Source organism: Anas acuta, chromosome 8, assembly GCF_963932015.1.
Source record: "Anas acuta chromosome 8, bAnaAcu1.1, whole genome shotgun sequence".
Lineage (NCBI taxonomy): Eukaryota > Metazoa > Chordata > Aves > Anseriformes > Anatidae > Anas > Anas acuta.
In genome coordinates, this window is record NC_088986.1 from 21,130,146 (window position 1) to 21,150,767 (window position 20,622).

The 20,622-nt window shown below is 38.0% G+C and overlaps 1 protein-coding gene across 8 annotated transcripts in view; it reads left to right on the forward strand.

Moving 5' to 3' along the window:
* The window catches only part of CEP350 (centrosomal protein 350), a 71,787-nt gene that overhangs the window by 22,664 nt on the left and 28,501 nt on the right, over positions 1–20,622 (forward strand). For 5 of the 8 annotated variants that reach the window (XM_068690792.1, XM_068690793.1, XM_068690789.1 and 2 more), the window contains exons 9-27: positions 1,418–1,561; positions 2,750–3,402; positions 3,852–3,973; positions 5,502–6,556; positions 8,068–8,221; positions 9,211–9,374; positions 10,325–10,511; positions 11,528–11,748; positions 11,860–12,023; positions 12,802–12,960; positions 13,188–13,322; positions 14,209–14,345; positions 14,711–14,830; positions 15,122–15,288; positions 15,809–16,005; positions 16,534–16,718; positions 17,432–17,519; positions 17,900–18,046; positions 18,767–18,924. In XM_068690792.1, the coding sequence (XP_068546893.1) occupies positions 1,418–1,561; positions 2,750–3,402; positions 3,852–3,973; positions 5,502–6,556; positions 8,068–8,221; positions 9,211–9,374; positions 10,325–10,511; positions 11,528–11,748; positions 11,860–12,023; positions 12,802–12,960; positions 13,188–13,322; positions 14,209–14,345; positions 14,711–14,830; positions 15,122–15,288; positions 15,809–16,005; positions 16,534–16,718; positions 17,432–17,519; positions 17,900–18,046; positions 18,767–18,924 (4,357 nt within the window). The remainder of the gene's footprint in view (positions 1–1,417; positions 1,562–2,749; positions 3,403–3,851; positions 3,974–5,501; positions 6,557–8,067; positions 8,222–9,210; positions 9,375–10,324; positions 10,512–11,527; positions 11,749–11,859; positions 12,024–12,801; positions 12,961–13,187; positions 13,323–14,208; positions 14,346–14,710; positions 14,831–15,121; positions 15,289–15,808; positions 16,006–16,533; positions 16,719–17,431; positions 17,520–17,899; positions 18,047–18,766; positions 18,925–20,622) is intronic. The other 3 variants (XM_068690791.1, XM_068690795.1, XM_068690796.1) reach the window with 1 other exon arrangement.

The following is a 20,622-nucleotide window of genomic DNA, read 5'->3' on the forward strand; positions in this document are numbered from 1 at the left end:
TAGAAGTAATTGAGAATTACAAGTCAGGCAAGAGAAGCCCTTTGGCTGATGAATCTCTTTGAAAGAGTCTTGTAGTGACATATTTCTAATAACAGATTTATAAAATACTCAGATAATTTATGATGCAAGCGAAGAGGACTGTTAGTAAATGAATAGTGGGTTACAGACTCCTTACTGAATGGATTTTCTGTTTAAAAAAAAAAAAAATATAGGGGGATGAATGGAGAGGAAAAAGATCGAGGACCATGCTTGCCAGAGCACTAGTGGTCTGGTCTTCTGGATTTCACTTTAAGTTGCTTTGGTACTGTAGGGTCCTGGAGAACAATCCTTTCTTGCTTGTCTGTTGTGTTCAAGCTGTAGCAAATGAGCTTAGGCAATCCTGGTAGGGACAAAAACTGAAATTGAATGATAAGAGATCAACAGCAAATAAAATATTCAAGTTAGGTATCTTTCTAGCAATTAAATATTTCGGGGTGGTCTGAAGTAGTTTATTAATACTTTACTCTTTTATTTGATGCTTTTCTCCAAAGTGCTTTAAGACATTTCAAAACATGATTAATAATATTTGAAGTTAGTGGTAGGAAAGATGAGATGAATGAACTTAGCATTAATACTAAGTATAGATACTCCAGTACCAATTTTCATAATTGAATTACATGTAGTATGATAAATAGTACTAATACCATTGTGATTGGGTTTATGCCATCTGCAAAGCAGTCTGTTGTGAATTAACTACCAGGTTAATTAAGTGAATTAACTACTAGGGTAATACCTCATTTTTATTCAGTCAAGGTACGGAAGTGTCAGTTAGAGGATAGTGACTTAGCACTGTGTAAGACAACTGCTGCTCAGTATTTTTTTTAACCTCCTCACAAGACACCTATCTCAGCAATTATCTGTAGAAATCTGTTGCAAGTTCTTTCTAGGAAATGCTTCATCTTCATATTAAAAAGATATTAGCTTTGTTCTTCACCCACCACTTTTGTATTTGTTCTTATTTGAACATTTTAGATCCTCCATCTCTTTTTTATATATTTTCTTGTCTTAAGTGGAGATGAACAGCAGCTTCTCAGTCCTCTATAAATGTCTCTTCCAGGTAACATTTGCTTATACGTTTTAGGCCTACATAACCCTTTTTCTTTTTTAATTGGGTTTCATAAGGCTGTAATGTTCTGCGGTATATTTTGGGTTTTCATGCTGTGTTATGTTTAGGCAGGAAGCACTGATAGTTGTGTGATTCAGCTCTTGGGTGTCTTCATGGTACGTTGTTATCATGACCACGTAACTGTAGCTGTACCACGTACACAGAATTAAGTGGTACAGTAATGAGTGACAGTTGCAAGAAATACTTACTGCTTTGTGATACATTGGAAAAATCCATCTTGTGCTTGAATTTTATTTATTATTTATTATGCAGGTGGAAACTATGTAATAAGTGCATCCTCCTGGCGGGAGGGACAAAAGCTAGTAAAAAAGATACTGGGTCCAGCTCCCAGAATAGAACAGGACAGAAGAGCTGTATCTAGTGACAGAACAGGACGAGAGAGAGCTGCTAAGTCTGGTGAGTTGTACTGTACTTTATCTCTGTGCTTTTTTCATTGGTCTTAATTTATTGTATAACTTCACATGTCTGCAGAATTACATAAATGGCTGATACGGAGTGTAATTGGTTTCCTTTAAAATAACTATTTTTAACTTGGGGGCATCCAAGGGGAGAATTTTATTCACATCCATGCATAACCTCTCCCTGGGTGGATTCAGTACTTTTCTTAGTGCCATAGGAAGTCAGCCCTGCCCATGCAGTTGACCTGCAGCACATGCTGTGATGTGAAGGTGCTCAGGAGCTCTGAGAAAGATAGGATGTAGGTTGCAACCAGAAAAACCAGACCACTTGCACTCTCTTTGCCTCTTGAGGCTAGTGAGGAAAGGAATGGCTAGAAGTGGTCCACAGACAGATGAATTTTCCAGATGTGCTGCTTAGAATATGCAAGCCATGGTTGGACATCTCCTTCTTATAAAGGAATGATGGTTCTTCCAGATACTGTGTAATGCCATCCATGGGCGTCATAAGTCTTTCATTCATTGTTCCATTAGGCCTTTTCAGAATTTGTCCAGAATCTCAGACAGGGCAAATAAGCAGCAGGTAGTAGCTGCTGCTCTTCATACTCCTCTGAAGTGTTGAGGCTGGTAAGAGGATAAAGGGTGTGAGCTCAGTTTAAGCAGAGGCTGCTGAATTCAGACTATGACACTAAACATTTGAAGCAAAAACACATTTACAGTGAGATCTGCATAGGTGATATCATGCTGGAGAATTGCAGTTGAGGTGACTAAGCAGTGTTTTGTTATAAAGCAAGGGAATCTTTCCTGAAATACTGCAGAAAATTAATGGAATTGTTTGGTGGTGTGTGCTTCAGTGTCATTAGCAAAAGAGGGGGGTGTATTATACCAATTTAGTTTAACTGGTGAAAATACCAGTGTAAGGCTGTTTGTGCAAAGTTACATGTAGTGTTAAAAATGGGGAAGTCTTCGCGTGCAAGAAATTAGGGATAAGGCTTTAACAAAATGAGCTGTATAATTTTAAGTGTGCCTATCACCATTTCCATTTCATGACTGCACTACTTTCCACGAGTTCTTATCACTACAGCTCGCTCCTTCCTCATCCTCACTTTTGCAGCTGTTTCAGTGATAGCATGTAGTTCCCAAGTTTGATTTTTACCTGAAATATTCCACAAGTCTTTTTCTTCAACAGGCCGTATTGGAAGGACAGGTTCAGATTCTAGACTGGATGTTACACGGAAAACCTCTTCAAGAAGTTCTGAACGATCAAGGAGTAAAGTACGGTCTGAGAATAATTTGAAAAAACTGGAATCTGCTCTTCCAGATGATAACCAAGATGATCATACCTCTGTAAATAAAGACTTCCTGCCATTGGAGATCCGTGGAATTCTTGATGACTTGCAGTTGGATTCCATGACTACAAAACAAGAAAAAAATGTGGAAAAGCAGAATCAGAAGTCTGTTTTGCCTGCTCAAAATGTTAGGAGCCACAGTCCAACCAAAAGGAAACCAGAGAAGGTAGCTGCTAGTGAGGAACCTCAAGTGATCTCTAAGAAACGTCACTATGATACAGACGAGGTTCGTCAGTACATCATCAGGCAGCAAGAGGAGCGAAAGAAGAAGCAGAATGAAGAGAAGAAAGCACAAAAGGAGGCAACAGAACAGAAGAACAAAAGGCTCCAAGAACTCTACAGAAAGCAGAAGGAAGCTTTCACTAAAGTCAAGAATGTGCCTCCTTCTGAGCCTTCAGCAGCCAAACGGTTACAGGAAACTTACTCTAAGATACTGCTGGAACATACGTTTTTAGAAGAGCCATCTCAGCTGCCTACAGTGCAGGAATCACAGGTATAGCTGATTCACTAACTTTGTGTGTTGCAGTTGTTTGCAAGAATAGGAGGTCATGTATCTAGGAAGGGCGTGGCTTGTCCTGGTCTGCTTATCAGTTGAGAGAAAGGACACAAAGAAAGTTGTGTAGCTTTTGCTTAAATACACAGAACATCCTTGCTGCTTCTCAGCACAGCAAGGCCTTTCTTGAAAGGTGAATGGAAATGAAGATTAACATACAGTAAAAGATTAATATCAATTTGATGTGTTCAGTTGAGCTAATTCAGTATATGAGCAAAGCTCCTTTCCCATTCTGCTGAGACACAAATAAATGTCCTGTGTTTTTAAATCTTTCCATGGTAGGAAAGATACTATACTTAGAAATTCAAACCTTTTCAATTTTAATGAGATGAGCTTCAAAACTCTACAGATTTCTGAAAATGCATTTTTCTCGTTATGTTCATTTGTAGCCCAAACCTGGTTATCAGCCATCTGGGGAATCTGACAAAGAAAACAAGGCTCAGGAACGTCCTCCTAGTGCATCTTCAAGTAGTGACATGTCACTGTCGGAACCGCAGCAGCCACTACTGAGGTGAGCCATTACGGGCCTTTTCAGAGAGAAGAAAATATTCTAGCTTTCAACTTTGAGAGAGATGAAAATATACTGGCCTTTTACATTCATGTTCTATAGAGAGTAATTGTCTTCTTGGCAATTACGTTTTCTCACAGTAAGGAGGAATTTGATGCAGAAAAGCATATGAAATTTTTGGCTATTAGTATTTATTGAGTCTATAAATAAAGTGAATGGTGGGTGCTGCTAATCTTTTGCTGACATCAGAGAGATGTGTGTTTCAAATTGGGAGACTGTTTCCTCTGCCGTTGGCAGCGGGCGAGAGGAGATGACTGGATGAATACATCTGCTGTTTTTTCTTTTTGATTTGTTCCGTGTTTCCATTTCATCTACTGTCTTGGAATCTTGCCTTTTTTAAAAAACTCTAAAGTACCAAAAACCTCTGTTTCAGCTTGGAACTAGCCTTGCCCTGTTTCCGATCTATAATTTTCCTGTTGATAATTGTTTGGTGTCTTGTCAGAGGTTTTATTCTTACTGAAAGTTTAGGTTACCTAACACTTAGGTAAGGAATTGCAAATCATAGAACTTCTTGCATGTCCTTAATTGCTCAGTTGTGCGTATGTCTTCATTTTTAATTACATAATCAATATCTATGCATAAACATAAACTGGCTTTGTTACCTTAACCTTCCCTTGTTCAAATCCACATTGACTTTGTAAATTCAATGAGGCGGCTTTTCTTTCATGAAAAGTTCAAAGAAGAACCAGGAATGCTGTTTAGTATTGTATATAGAATAGGCTGCTAAACCATATGCTGGTAAGTATTTTAGTGTTGCACTATAAGGAAAAATAAGTGTAGGTACTCGTAGAGAGGGAGAGATGCTACTTAAAAGGCTGCATATGATATTTAGCAAGGCTCATAATAAACAGATTTTTGTGGGGGACTTTTCCAGGATTCCTAGTATTCAGAACACATGCAAGTGATAGCAAAGGAAGCTCCAAGGCAGCAGCTTTGGAAGAGGTGTATCTTTCTACAGAGCTTTTATCATGCATATGGTAGCTACCTGGGAATAAAAAAAAAAAAAAAAAAAAAAAAGGTATTTTACAGCACTTCAAACATGCGTGCATTTCCAGTCCTTTCTAAATGTTCACCATGTCATGTAAGCAACAGCGTGAACAGCTCCAGTGAAACGTGGACTGAATACAACTGGAGGGCAAAGACTAGGGCTAAGAAATCCCACGTGGATGAGGGGAAAAAATTAGAAGTTTCCTCCTTTAGGAAGTCAGGAAACTTTTGGAAAAGGGTTGCTGCTGATTATGAAAACCTTCAGCTTGTTACATCTCTAAAACACACATTACACCATAAACAGCATTTCAAATTTGGAAGGTGCTCTGCTTTTTATAACATTCTGTGCAACTGCTTTCTGTTCTGTTTCCTGCCCCTCTGGTTCCCAGAAAGAGTTTGTAGAAAATAAATTTGTGACCATGAGACTTTCATCTAAAATAACAGTACTTGTAAGTCATCAACTTAAGCATTTTTTCCATTTCAGAAGTGACTTGATGGAGCCTCCCTGGGTACAGCCAGACAGGTTGAGCCCAAGAGTCCACCCACAAGGTCTCACGGGCTCAAGTGGAGGCCCTTGCTCCCAGCACTGGACTCTGGAGCAGATGGGCCTTCTGTCAAAGGAATGTGATGCAGTGTTGGCAGGCAGGAGGAGCCATGCTACACCTGTGGGCTCGCTGACCTTGATGTCTCAGCCGTACATGAATTCAGCTGCTGCACAGCAAAATCTCTTAGGAAAACCTACTGTTAACCAGTATAAGAGCAAATTAGATCGGATTGAGGCTTTGAAAGCTACAGCTGCTTCCCTTTCTAGCCGAATTGAGAGCGAAGCCAAGAAGTTGGCTGGGGCTGGTATCAATTATGGCACCATGTGGAACTCTGACCATGAATTTATGCAAGAAAACCAGGATGATGGGCGGTGGGCAAAGGCTGTGAGTCCTCCTGTGAGAGAGGAAAATGAAGACGCTTTTTCAGCCAGAATCCAAAAAATGCTGGGTGCCTGTATGTCTCACACAGCCTTTGATGACAACCTTCCTGGGGTAGGCAACCTTAGTGAGTTTAAAAAGCTCCCTGAGGCCATCAGGCCTCATACTGCCGCGGTCAGCCTGGGAATGAGGTCCCCTGCCGGTCACCGGCATGAGGGGCTACTGGGACATTTGTCCAAGAGACAGACCGACTCCCTGGGCCGTGAAAACCAGGCTTACGGGCAGAACAAAGCTGTGATTCCTCAAGAGTCCAGCATAGACTCCATCAGCGAAGGGCCCCTCCTGAGCGATGGAAGCCTCTCTGAGGAGGAAGGAGGCCAGCACAAGCAGCTGCCGCTGAAGATGCTGGAGGCATTGAAAGAGACGGATTTCTGTGTTCGGGAGAGAAATGCTTTTGAACCCATAAAGGAATTTCAGAAAGAAGCTGAGAAGTATTTGCCACTTTACACTCAGACAAGTGGTGTGCACAGCAAGGGGCCGTGGGAAGAACTAGCGAAGGGAAGCCCACACAGCGTCATCAACATCTTTGCGAAAAGCTATCAGCTTCATGGAAAGGGTAAGGAGAAAAATGGAAGAATTATTCAAAGGTCTTTTGAATTACTATTTTCAGTTCTATTCCATACGTTTGTTAATTCACAGTTAGAGAATGGGTTTTGAGATGCATCAAACATCAGTCTGCATAATGTTTTCTCGCTTAACTTTTAGAGGATAAATGATCCATTTCCCCCTTTTTTTTTTTTGAGGTTGTGTTTGATTGCTGTGCATTTCCAAATCAGTCATTAATTCATATTCATATGTTGGATTGTATGTGTTAAGGACTCTCATAGTTACAGAACTGCAAATGTCAATTTTACATTTACTGTATCCAAAATTGCATACTGCATCTAAATTTCTCAGATTAAGTTTGGAAATCGGTGTTTTACGATGCTTAGCTTTACTCCATGCAGTACCAAACAGTTCACTTCTACAAGCCTGCCTAAAGTCTCCTTGCCATGAGACACTTATCTGTGTCTTTTCCCACTGTTTAACTCTACTCTGTACAAATACCGTTCTTTTAATATTTTTTTTCGACTAAGGTATATCTCATACCATCTTCCCAGTTCCTAACCTGGTAAGGTTATAAATAAATAGAAGTCGAAAGGCCCTTGTGGTGATGAAGAAAATAGTCCTGCCATTTTTGGCTTTAGGTTTCTTTATTGTGTGAGTAAACGGAGCTGCAAAGGAGAACAGAGCCTCTCGTTGGGAATATGCATCCTCCAATTATGTAGGCACTTGAGATCATCTGGAATTAACATATCTTCCTGTTGTCTTTCTTATTTAATTTAAGGCAGAAAGATGAAATGCATGCTTTATGCAGCACTTACTTAGTGACATAAACATGAGTGCTTGCATTATATTTGGAGGTCTCGCTACACACACCTTGTGGTAGATTATTAAAAACATGTAACTTCTGTGGGTGAATGGTATGAACTTTATTTTGCATCATTGTTCATATGAGTTTTTTGATAAATGTCTAAAAGTAGTGTGACCCATTCGCTCTTAATGAATTAAAACTCCTGTAACAGTATCTTAAGATAAGAATTTAGTGTATTGGTACTTAAACAAGCACAGGTGTTGATGTGTTAAGGCATACTTTACAAAAGTCTCCTGCAGTGTACCATTCTCTTAACTTCAGTTCCTCGTTTTGAGGAGTGAATGGATTTTGAGAAGTTAATTTTTCTTTTTTTTTTCCTTGATTTTTTAATGGCCCTTAGATATGATTGCATTTAAATTTTCTGCAGATGACTGCACTCTCAAGCAGTTACCTCTTCAAAAATATTTTATCAGGAGTGTGTTAATGAAGTGGAGTACTCAGTAATTTATCAAAAGAGGAAGACTGCCTATTTTGTGTTAAAGCTTCCATGGGATATCTCTACTGTTGTTCTCATGATCTTTCTTGTTTTTGAAAGGAAGCATTTCTAACTCTTGTAATTGGAGGCATTTTAACTTCTGCGTCTTTATTACCTGTTTGATGGATGTTGCATTCAGTATTATTTCTGTCTCTTCTATTCTCTTTGTCCCCACTAGTGTTTGATGAAAGGTCAAATGGAGGCTCTTCCCTTCTGCGCCCTTTGCTGCCTGCCATGAGCCCTCCAGAAAGTGTTGTTTCTTATGAAGATGATTTTGCCTCATCTCAGGGAAGTGGCACTTTAACAGACAAAAAGATTGCACGTGACCTCAGGTAACTGTATGTTAGACTTCCTGGAAAAAAAAATCAAAATGCAGAATTTAAGAGAACTCAAAATGTGTTTCATATGCTGCACAGCTTTTCTTATACGCTGTATGGTAACACTACTCAAAGTGGTCAGGTTTTTCCTTAGGATTTTGCAGTTAATTTAGCAGACAGCCAGCACAGCTTTTAGACACAAAGGTTAGAGTCGAGTGCTTCTGATCTTTGCCTGATTTTCATTATACTTTCCATAGTCTGGCATATAGCATTCAGCATTGTTTTGACCCTTTGTAGTCAGGTGAAAATCAGTTCTCCAACTTTTGTGGCTATTAGGATGCTCAAGTGGTTAGTGTTTGTAAAACCTATGAAAGAGGTAAGATTTGAAAGTGTTAAAATACATCCACTAGTTTGTAATTTCAGAAAGAGCCTATAATTACTGTTAGTTCTAGTAATACAGGATATGGATACATAAATCAGCTGTAAGAACTTTTTAAGCCCTTTTCTTCAGACTAAAATCAGAAGACTGTTAATCTTAGACTTTCCATGTTTAGTGGCTTGCTGCTGGATTCATGTGGCTTCATGAATCTTCTGTTTTGTAATGAGATACACTTGCATCTTTTGTGCACCTTTGGGAACACCACACATAGTGTTTATGTGCTGTTAATCTTTATTTTTAAGCGCCCAAAGATGCGGTCATAGTCAAAATCATTCTTGTGTTGTCCAAGTCAGTAGTCAAGTAGCTTTTAAGAGTCTGCATTGGAAGAGATGGTTGTTACCCATTCTTTACTGATCATATTATTGGAAGTGTATTTCAGCGTGTTGAATATCATGTCAAAATTCCTAATGCCTTGAATGTTATAGTTATTAATTTCAGAATCTATGCTTTTCAAGATGAGCCGTTTAGTGCAGTTTTAGTCCTTTCTCTCAAACTTCTTGTACACAGTGTAATGGGGAGGACTTCAAAGTCTTTAGTTAATCACCGTTAATGTGTTCCTTTTTAGTGTTGCTGGCAGCAGTAATTCAAGCATTCAAGAAGAACTTTCTAGTAGAAAGTCTCCCCATGAATCTCGATCTGTAGAGCTTGCTTCTCAGCATTCATCTGGACCAAGATCTGCAGCATCCTCTCGCTCATCTGCTTCCTCTAAAAAGAGGGGGAAAAAGGAACGTAAGTGCAGCACTTGGCTAAAGGATATAACATTTTTGAGGAAGGTTTTAAGGTTTTCTTGGTATGGAAATCGTGGCCTGTCTTTATGTCCAGAAACCAAAATCTATTTATTCATCCTGTAGTTCTTTTGTAAATTTTCTAGACTTTTTCTTCTCTGACCTTAAAAAGTATTTGTCTGAAAGTAAATAGCCAGAAGGTTATAAACAATAGTGATTTTTTTCTCCTCCTAATCCAGCTTTCTAAGAAATTAGTTAGTTTTATACTTTAATATATTGTGACAACTGTTTTCAGACTTTGTATTGAGGAAATTCTAATAGGGTGCTGTAAAATTGGGGTTACAGCCACGTTTATGGAGGATTTTGCCTGTATGCTTCATCTTTGGATCACAGTTTTCTTCAGTGCATGAATTATACGCTGTAGAAATAAATACACTCTTTTCTACAGTAAATCGTACGTTTTACAAAAGTGTAAAGAAACTTGAGATTTGCTACGCTCTTGCTATATAAAAAGTGGGTAATATAATGAAAAGCTAGGTTTAAAATCAATTAAAGAATCAAAAAATAAGATTGGGTGTTCTCGATTACCTTTGTTTCCTATTTTTTCAAAATTCTCTAGCTTACCAAAAGAAAGGTAGGTTTTAATTATCAGTACTGAAGAACTCAAATGTCTGTTTTCTGTGTTTAAACTGATAGTGTGTTGAAGTGAAAGTTGAGTGATATATTTTTTTTGACAGTGGATGCAATATGCAGAAGAGAACTTAATTTCCTGTAGGAAGCTGTCAAATTTACATTTCTTGCCTGTTGGATTTGCATACTTGTAACTCAAAGGCATCTCTAAGTGGAGGATGTGGGAGAAAGTTCTCAATTATTTGTTTTGGGGCTCCTGTTGGCTAGAATATTAATACTTAAAATACTAAATATAATTTTTTTGACAACCTTGTTCATTCTTAGGGTTGGAATCTTACCATGGAAGTTCTCACCACTTTCCAGAAGAAGACAAAATGCCATCTGAATTAGAGCGGGGATCCCAACAAGCAAAGAAGTCCTTATCGAGTAGTAGAATTTCTAATAAAGACCATGAGCAGAACCCAGATACAGACAGCACATTAGAAAATTTATCTGGACATTCCCTGCTGAGGTAATATGAACCCTGTAAGACTGTATGTGAGTACAACTAAGATGGGTTGTGCTATGGCATGCTACCAAAAATAACTGTGTTTAGATATGAAAGGGAAGTAACAGAAACAATCAATTGTTAGTAAGATGGACGCTCCAATGTGTGCATAAGTCTATCACTGTGAGCTTATGCTTTAAGAGATGAACTTCATCTCAGGAAGAGTGTACAGGAAGAAAAACTTACTAATTTTCCTGTTGCATCCTCTGTTTGTCAGGTTATGAATGTGGTTTGTTTTTTTGCTAATTGTGCAATGAAGACAGTTTTGAAATACACTCAGTGTAGTTTTCACTGCATGTTTTTCTAAAAAGCAACAGATAATGGTCTTTCACTCTCTGTGAATACAGAATGGTTCTGAGGTATTGACTTAACATTAGTGGCTTTCACTGGTAGTATTGCGTTTGAAAGGTTCTTTGCCCTCTTAAGATGTGCCAAGTATGTATTGCTAAATGTCTTCCTAACGGATTTAAGCATCCGCTCTTAACCCTTCTTGGCTTAATCAAATCAGAATAGTAAATTTCAGAAGTGCCTGAATCATTTTCTATATGTTTGAAAGTGAGATATTTAATTTTCTATTAACAAGAAATGCTACAGTAGAATTTTTAATGACTCTGTAAGTCAAGTTTTGGCCTTCCAGCATTTCATTGCACGTTGGTGAAAGAGATCAAGACATGGGGCAGCAGCTTATCTGTCAGCATAGGTTACCATGAGCATACTGATAAAACTGTGCTTTTTCAAAATACTGCTCATGATATTCTGATACCAAATATTAGCCTGATTTCCTGCAATTATAAAGTTCCTCACCCAAATTCTCGAAACAGGTAAGTAAAAAGCAGACTGGGCCTGTGCGATCTAAAAAGAAGAGGCCTTCTGCATAGTTCTGTTCAGTGTGTATAAATGAAAGAGCTCGGTTTGTCATCTTATCAAATAACTGGACTTAAGAGAATACTGACTCCTTTCTATCTTGATTTCTCTGTCAGTTTCTCGGACAAGGGAAGATCCCAGAAGACACCAACTTCTTCCCCATCTCCAGGTTCCCAAAAGTTGTTGCAGTTTGATTCTATAGGCAATACAGCAGAAAGAGCCAAGTCACCTGCTGGCTTTTCTGGAAGTGCAGCATCGGGGCTGAAGCCTAACCTAGCCTTCTCTGACTTGAGTCTGGGAACTAGTAGGCCTGCAGCAGGAGCAGCCTCAGCGAGCGGTGAGTTCTTCTGTTAAAGCCATGCTAATTCCAGAGCTGTTATGTTTTTGCTCTTTATGATGTGGGGTACTGAAGTCCTATGGAGGCTGACTGTTGAGTCCTGTCCTGCAGGATGTATGCGCTTCTCCCCTGCTGGTCTTCAGCACCGTTTGTCGGCAGAATTGAACTACCTCAGTGCCATCGAGGAGTCTGTTCGACAGCTTTCAGACGTAGAACGTGTACGAGGCATATCACTTGCCCAGCAGGAGAGCGTTTCGTTGGCTCAGATTCTAAAGGTAGTGGAAAAATACTTCCTTGTATTAACATTCCTTTTTTTTTTTTTATATTTTGTGAGAAAATAATCAAATTAGGTTGAATTGTGCTTTTTTTGTCAATGCAGAAAAATCCTAGTGGGCATACTCAAGCATCTAAGCATCTTTGATAAGGTCCATTTTTTAGGATTAATGTCTGTTTACTTTTGTATTTATGTTGACACCAAAGAACTGGTGACTGTACAAAATGTCATTAATATACCATTAGCTAGAAGCGCTGCTTTGGTTGTATACATCAATAAAATAAAGATCTGACTATTTACTGGTTTTGATGCTGCATCCTAGTCATAGAGTGGTCTGTGTTGGAAGCAACCTTAAAGGTCATCCGGCTCCAACCCCCTGTCAGGGGCAGGGATACCTTCCACAAGCTCAGGTTGCTCAAAGCCCCATCACTGATGCCATGTGTTGTGATTGTTAGGCTGGATCATTTGTCGTATTCCATTAAAAGGATGGGTTTGGATGAAATTTCCTTATGCTGACAAGATTGCTTGTTTTAGTTTGTTGAATTAATTGGTTTCATAAATCTTTTCTACGCTTTTGTGGAAGAGTAGGAGGACTGTGCATAGTTAACTGTCTACTTAAAAGGGAGAAGGTCAGTCAATAGGATAAAAATTTGACTTTAACAGAAAAGGCACCAGTAAAGAAAATCTAACAACAGTAGTTGCAGCAAGTGCCTAAGGCAAAAAGATTCTTTACATTTACCTTCAGTGCTTAAAACTTTTTTTTTTCCCCTGGTCTGTAGGCACAGCAGCAGCGCCATGAAAGGGACTTAGCTCTTTTGAAAATCAAAGCTGAACAAGAAGCTTTAGAAAGTCAGAGACAACTGGAAGAGGCAAGGCAGAAGGCAGCTCAGGTAATGCTGCCCTTCAAAAAATGTGGAGTGTGTAAAAGGCAAAATGCTGTAAGTAAATCTGTGCCTATGAGTATTATTAATCTGAAGCTCTGAACATATTAAAATGGTGAAGGGGTTTAATATATCTTAAATACTAATAATCCTTCCTGGGGCAAATTTCAAAGTTTTTTTTTTTTTTTTTTTAATTTTTATTTTTCCAAGCTTTGAGAAATAAAATAGTACATATTATAGACAGAAAATTTTGACAGGCTGAAATTTCTGTGTTTTCTGCACAGGTCCATGCAGAGTCACTACAACATCTTGTCCAGTCACGGCAGGAGGCTGTAGATGTGCTGCAGGAGCCCACGTGCAAGGTTACAGCCAAGCAGGCAGAAACTGCACTTCTCACTACAGATGCAGCTCACCGTGAGGTGAGATCTTGACTGAAAAAAAAAGTTGTTTTAATTTTAGTATTAGTTCAAATACTGTGTTGCCTCTCAGTTATTCTCTGTTCGGTATAGCTTCTTCGCTTTCATAACATGCCAAATGATAGGACTTTAAAGGAGCTTTTCTGGTATCAATATTTGGAACTTGGTTGGCAGCCTTAAATCCCTGCTTGCATTTCTTATGATCTTCCAGTTAACTACTAACCAGTCAGCAGTTTGTTCTTCCAGGACTGATTAGTTATAGTGAACATAACAGCTTTAATTTGTAAGCATTATACTCCCATCAAGTTTGCTCCTGTATCTATTTCACATGCAAATCACATTAGAAAAGCAAGATTTATGGCTATCTGTTGATGTAAGGCAGCCAATTTTAGACCTGGTAGTTTGCATGACGTTGGAATTTACATTTGTTGTTCCCTTTTGAGGGGAAATAATATTTCTGACTTCTGGGATAAGATGCATTTTCTAATGCAAATGAAGATGCTGTTTCCAGCATGTTTTAAAAAATTAGTTATAATTAGGCCTTTGCTTTCTTTTTGTTTTGCTTTGCATTATTACTTTGCTCTGTGAAGATCAGTGTAGTGAACAGTTTTGTTAACTTGATGAGAATAAGATAATCATTGGTGTCTTGCATCACATATCTTAGTTTCATATTAACAATCCCACTCCCCATAAGTTAAAGAATATGGATCTATAAAGCAATATGCACCTCTTCCAACCAAGACTGACATGTATGTAATTACAACCATCTCAAAACATTTACATGTTCATTCAACAAATCAGTGAATTGCCTGCAAGAATGACTGTTTTTTTCAAAAACATCTTGATGCTGAGAAGCTCATTATATTCCTCTGTTTTTTACTCTACTCAGATGATAGAGTTAGCTCGAACCCAGATCTCAGACGCTGTAAGTGCTCCAGCTGCTCCAGTCACCACGTTATTTGACCACCAACGGCAGCATCACTCGGAGTTCATGAAACAACTGAGAGCCCGAACTGATACAGACAGGTTTTACCAAATGTTTCACATCTTGGGAATGGGGAAGTAAGATTTGTTAGTTTTTGCTTAGCTTACTCTTGAAGAAAACTATAAGATGTCACATTAAGTGAGCATTTAAGAAAACTTAAATTCCATCTTTATAACCTTAATAGTGTACCCCAAAAGTGAGATGCTAACCAATTCTGTGAAGGTCTATATAAAAAAGTAGGAAAAAGGTGCTTTAAGTATTTTATGGGATGATTTAACTTGTCTAAGGTTTTAAGTGGTCTTTTCATAAGTTCTAGCTGTTTGTTCCTTCTTCTGATAAAAGTATATGGAAACTATATTTTTCTTTAAGACAACACAGATTTACCAAAACCACTTTTATTTCTTAGGAAATGTGAATCTGGTGCCATGTCACAAGGTAAAGAGGAGATGGGTGACTCCAAACAGACTTACTCGCCACTGTTTGATAGTTATTCTGAATCCTCAAGATCAAAGGTTCATGATCGGAGGTGAGAACAGATTAGATTACATGTTTTTTCATTTGTTTTGTTTGTGCTATAAATAAGAAATATTGTTTGTGAAAATACTTGCAAAGTGGTATTTGAGATGTTTCCTTGAAGTGTTGTTTTGTTTTTTTAAAGAGGTAAAGGGGGTATTAGACCTTCAGCAGGTAAACTTGTCTTAGATTCCAGAACTCAAAGATTTATATCCCTACTGACATTTGCCTTGTCTTTAATTAAATATTTTGAAATGTACAAAGTAATATCTTAATTAAAAAAAAATATTTCTTGATCAAACAGTAGCACCAGCAGCCGCCAAGAGAGTCCTTCCGTTCCATCTTCTAAGGAGAATGAGAAAAAACTTTCCCGTCGTGAAAAGATAACCAGCAGTATTGAAGAGCAGGCTCATACTGGTGTGGATGATTCCTTGCCGAGCGATAGTATTTTATCCCTGCCGGATGAAAAAGGTTAGCTGTATTTGCATGTGATGAATCTGTAGGTGGTAAGGGTGGGGGGGGAAGGCAGGTGCTATTTCAGAATTAGTTTCTGAAATAAATGAGGGAATAAGCATAAGGAAAGCTGAGCCCCGGGTGAATTGGTAGCCTCTTAAACAGAGGATGGCACAGTGAGATTGGAATCTTGAATTTTTGCAAATCAGAGCGATGGAGTCTATGGGCTATTCTGCTTTTTGCTATAACCAGATGTTCACATGCTGAATAAACAAGATGAACACCAGATGTTTCAGGAGCCTCAAAAATGTGTTTATACCTGTATACAGAATTTTATTAAGTCTTTTTAGGCTAGATAACAGTATTATGTCCTCTAACTCAAGGTCACTCTTCCAAAAACCTATTTTTCTGTATTAGTCTTCTCTGTCTTTACTGCCCTTACCCCTCACAAATTTACTGGGCTGAGACAGAGTAAAATGACCTTTGTGGTACATACATGTACCTGAGCGTTAACCCACTTCTGTGATTTCTTCCTCAGATTCTGCTTCAGTTGCAACAGAGTATTCCCTGAAATTTGATGAGTCCATGACAGAGGATGAGATTGAAGAGAAGTCTTTTCGGTCTCTGCTGCCCTCAGAGAGTCATCGTAGAATTAACTTGGAGAAGAAACGGGGTAGTCGTGATGATTCTGATGAGGAAGTCTCCCCAGAAAAAACAGCTCTGTCATCCATCAAGGTAGGTCAATCAACCACAGTTAAGGTAAATTAACCATCCCAGTTCAGTCATGCTGGTGAGCTTGGTGAGCTGTTCTTTGTTGCTTGTGTTTTACAAACTTTGGTTCCTTGAGCATCTGAAAACAAAGTTGTGTGACTATTCTGGATGTTAGTGTTGTACAAGTGAGATGATTTGTATTGTGGAACAGTCCATCCAGGCCTCTACCTGTTCTCTTGTGGCTTTGGAGCAGAGGAGTGATTTTTTTGAGGTATGTTACAAAAGCCCAGTGGATGAATTCTTCTGCCTTGTCTACTCACAGGTAGGAGGTGCAAGAGGATGCTTCTCTCTGCCCCATGAGAGGACATCCCAAAGCTGTTACGTAGGCAATGCAGAAAAAGCTGGTCTACAAAAGCTTAGAAAGGAGAAAAAAAAAGCTTCCCTTTTTATATCTAAGTGTGTGCATGTGTATACATGTGCACACAGTTTGTAATTGAAAAATGCTTTGGAATTTCTGTTGTTAAATCATGCCAAATTTGTCTTGGCTTTCAGGAGCTAAGCATGCCATTCTCAGGGGGACAGGATAGTTTCTCTAAATTTACCATGGAGATGGTAAGGCAGTACATGAAAGAGGAGGAAATGCGAGCAGCTCATCAGTCCTCACTACTTCGACTCCGTGAGAAGGCTCTGAAAGAGAAGACAAAAGCTGAATTAGCTTGGCTGGAACATCAGAAGAAGTAAGATAGTGCTGAATATACCTTGTTGCTAACTGACCATTTTCTTATACTTCTACTTAATTTTTTTTTGTGGTGCTTTGGTTCTACCCCACTCCTCCCTTGTTAATATCAATGGTTGAATTTCTGACATCTGTAATCTGTGCAAATGTTACTATCACTTGAAAAGAGAAGAACCCAGTTTGTAAGTGTGCTTTGATGTTTACACTGAACATGGCTTGATACAATAATTTCATGGAAACAGTAGAACATCCAATGTTTGTTCTTAGTTAGAGAAGATATTTCTTATCCATTGCTCTACAAGTCTTAATTCAAGAATGTATAAAACTATTACCTGGTTATGATTTTACTATCACCTGGTTATGATTTTATTTGCTTTTTTTTTTTTTTTTTAATTTTTAATGATTTTATTTTGCATTTATTTGCTCTTTAGTTGACTCAGGTGCAATTTCATGAATCTGGGTATGTGTTGTCATTAATAATTTGTTTCCAACCTTAAGTATCTTTATCCTGAAATGCTTTTTGAAGTAACCTAGAGATACTCCTAAACAGTGGTGACCGGATTTAATCAGTAGCGCTTTGTGACGATTGCTCTCTTAGTATGAGAGGAAGACCAGAGACATTTCCCACCAGATACTTGATTCCAACTGCTTATCATTGTGGGCCTGACAAATGATAATAAGTTAATGACCTAGGTGTCCTTTTGTCTTTTTCAGGCATTTGCGAGACAAGGGAGAGGATGATAAGATGCCCCCTATTCGAAAGAGGCAGCGTGGTCTGCTGCTGAGGTTACAGCAGGAAAAGGTAATTGATGCCCTCTAGGAAAATCCTGTCGATACCTCTGTGTGGTCATTAATTGCTTTGGACATTTTACAAATTTACAGTTGAGAAAATGACGTGCCAGGTTTTTGGATAGGAAACTAGTAGTATTTCTCAACCATATGTTTTATCTACTTCTTGGTAGTATTTAACACATTGTTTTAAAGGGTCCTTCTGTATCAATAATCTCACAGGTTGAGATTTGGATGTATTAATTGGTCTTCTATTCTCCGCTACTTAAGCTGCAGGCTAGCTAATTTCATCACGTAATTTCAGTAATCCTATATCATGGACACTGGCAGCTTCAGAATGTGTTCAAGAGCTGTATGTCACAGTTCTTTTGCTTAATCTTTTATACCTAAAAGGCAGAAATTAAGCGTCTTCAAGAGGCTAACAAGGCTGCTCGGAAGGAGAGACAGCTGATCCTTAAACAGCAGGCAGAGATAGAACGAATCCGTCAGACTACGATGAAACTGCAGGAAAAATTAAAATCTGCAGGAGAAAATAAGCTGGTAAGTGTTCAGTACAGGAACTGGAGTCTTTTCTCTTTGGCTTTGCAGTTGGTATTTGATTTCAGCTACAGGCTTAGAAAGTACTAAATTGGACCTATTGTTTGGAAGCATTTATCTCCCCAAACCATCTCATCCTGTACATCTCAGCAATTTTAGTTGTTTAATTTCTTCAAACTGTTGTTAAAGGAAACACATTTCCAAAAGTCTCAGGTTTTTTCTTTTAACTGGGTGGTAGCTGGTCTTAGGCTCTGATTCCATTTGATTAATTAACAGACCCCAAAGAACTAAAATAGAAGCTCTAAAACTCAAACTTGCTTCTTTGTGTGTTTCAGTGTTATTGAACTAAGTTGCTTACATCTTTGAGACAGCAGGACAGGGTTTGATAAGTGGCTGACTTCTTAGAAAATTTTGTAGATGCAAGCTTAGTAATAGAGTAAGAATTGATTTTCTGTTTGGTTAACTGAATTCTTCTGGGATTTTTTATTCTAGTTGCAGTAAAGGGAGAACTTAAATTATGGTGATAAGGGGGCTACTAAAAATGGTGGCAAACGAAATGAAGCTGGAGAATAAAGATAACATCTGCAGGTGTACAGACTTACCTGAAGTATTATTTGATGATCTGAGAAGTGAGATTGATTAACACAGTTTGAAAAGTTATTCTACCATGTTTTTAATACTCCTAATGTTGTGTTTTGTTTTGTTTTTAACATTTAATTGCAGGACCTTCACAGTGAGGATGACATCAAACAGAGCAATGGTTCTAGCCCACTTCCAACTGATGCAGAAACACGCAGCCCTTCCCCAATCTCAATCTCCAGCAGTGAGACTAGTAGCATCATGCAGAAACTTAAAAAAATGCGCAGCAGAATGGATGAAAAGTAACTTAAGTTTCCTTTTCTTTTACAAAAGTTTACTATTTTAATTAAAAAAGTGGTTTGGCCAGTATCTGCACTAAAAGTGGCCATCAGAAAGCCTACAGAGGTATAGATATAAGACACAGTTTGATCTGAGTTGCCTGCAAAATAGCTGATTATAAGTGTTACTAGAACTGTAGTAATCTTTGAAGAGAGTGTTTCATAGGATACTTTTTTTTCACTACTACAAAGATTCAAATTGAGTCAGTAAATGCATATAGATTGAAGAGACTATGGCATCAGTACATACAAGGAACTTGAGTTGACTTTGGCTTAATCTTGTCAGAGTTCCTCTTGCAATGAAATACCTGAAGTCAAATGATCATGGTGGTACCTATATCTTGTATTTCCCCTTTTCCCTTTTATTTTAAAGGAAAAAAATGCAGGGAACGAGACTATGGAATTAGTGCCAATTTGTATGGCATTGAAGCATGAGTTACAAATAGTGATAGTCAATAATGATGGACTTGTGGAAAAACTGGTAACTGAGTTTGAGTTCTGGTTCACAGAAAGTCGGGAAATATGCGTGTGACTCAGAAAGGCAGTTAATAAGACCTTTCTTTTTTTTTCCTACATGGTCCACAGGTTTGAAAAAATGTTGAAAACATCTGTTAGTCTTCAGAAGAAATAATCAAGTATATGTGCAATTCCTGGGTCTGGAAATTAAGATGGAATCTGTTGATTTCACCTGTTAAATTGTTTTGAATCAAAGAAATTGTTTCTGCATCTTTTCAGTGCAGGAATTACTTTGTATGCTTTAAACATCTTAAAATATTTAGCAGCATGTGCTCATTAGTTTGAATCTCTAAATTCTTATTTGAGACTAACCTCTTCTTAGTCTGACCTGTGCCAGTTAATACGAGTAATAGTCATTTCTTAAACAATTTTTCTGAACTTGTAACCAAGGTAGGTCACTACATTTTAGTTCATATGGGTGATCTTTGTCATGTTTTTTCTTTTTTTTTTTTCAAAACCAAATTACAGGTTATGAATTTTGATATCAATCCTTTAAGAGATGATAAATATGTTTCTGTATTCAAGATTTGCCACTTTTTATCAGTTACCCTTTTAGTCAATATCAGTTTTGAAATCTTATTTTTTCAATGTACCTTTGATCCTAAGCAACACATACAATTCCAGTAAGAATTGCATATTAGTAAATCATTGTCCCTAGTACTACAAAGGATCGTAGTAGATACACAGTATGTTTTACCCTTAAAAACATTTTAATTCTAAGTCTAAAATATTGCTCACCCAGCGTATGCTTTTCAAAAGGTGTATGTCAGGATTTTAGCTGAAACAAGTGCTTTGAGGAAGAATAAGTGGATTTTGTATGTACATGTGATGCAATGCATGTGGTCATGCGTTTTTTATGGTTTTGTCTGATTGCTATATATGGTCAGAGGACGTAGTATTTTTTGTAAACATAAATAATTCCCTAGAACTTCAGTCTTACTGACTGTATAACTTTTTCAAGCATTTTAGAGGCATTCTTGATAACGATAGCAGCACTTATTGATTGAAAAGCAGTGCCAACTTGGTACCTTATTTTTGTGTCCTTATTTATAAAATACAAAAGAATAACATAGTTGAGTAAGACATTTGCTTAGGCTGTAATGATAGGAAGCTGTCTGTTCTGAAGAGAAATGTTCAGATTGCATG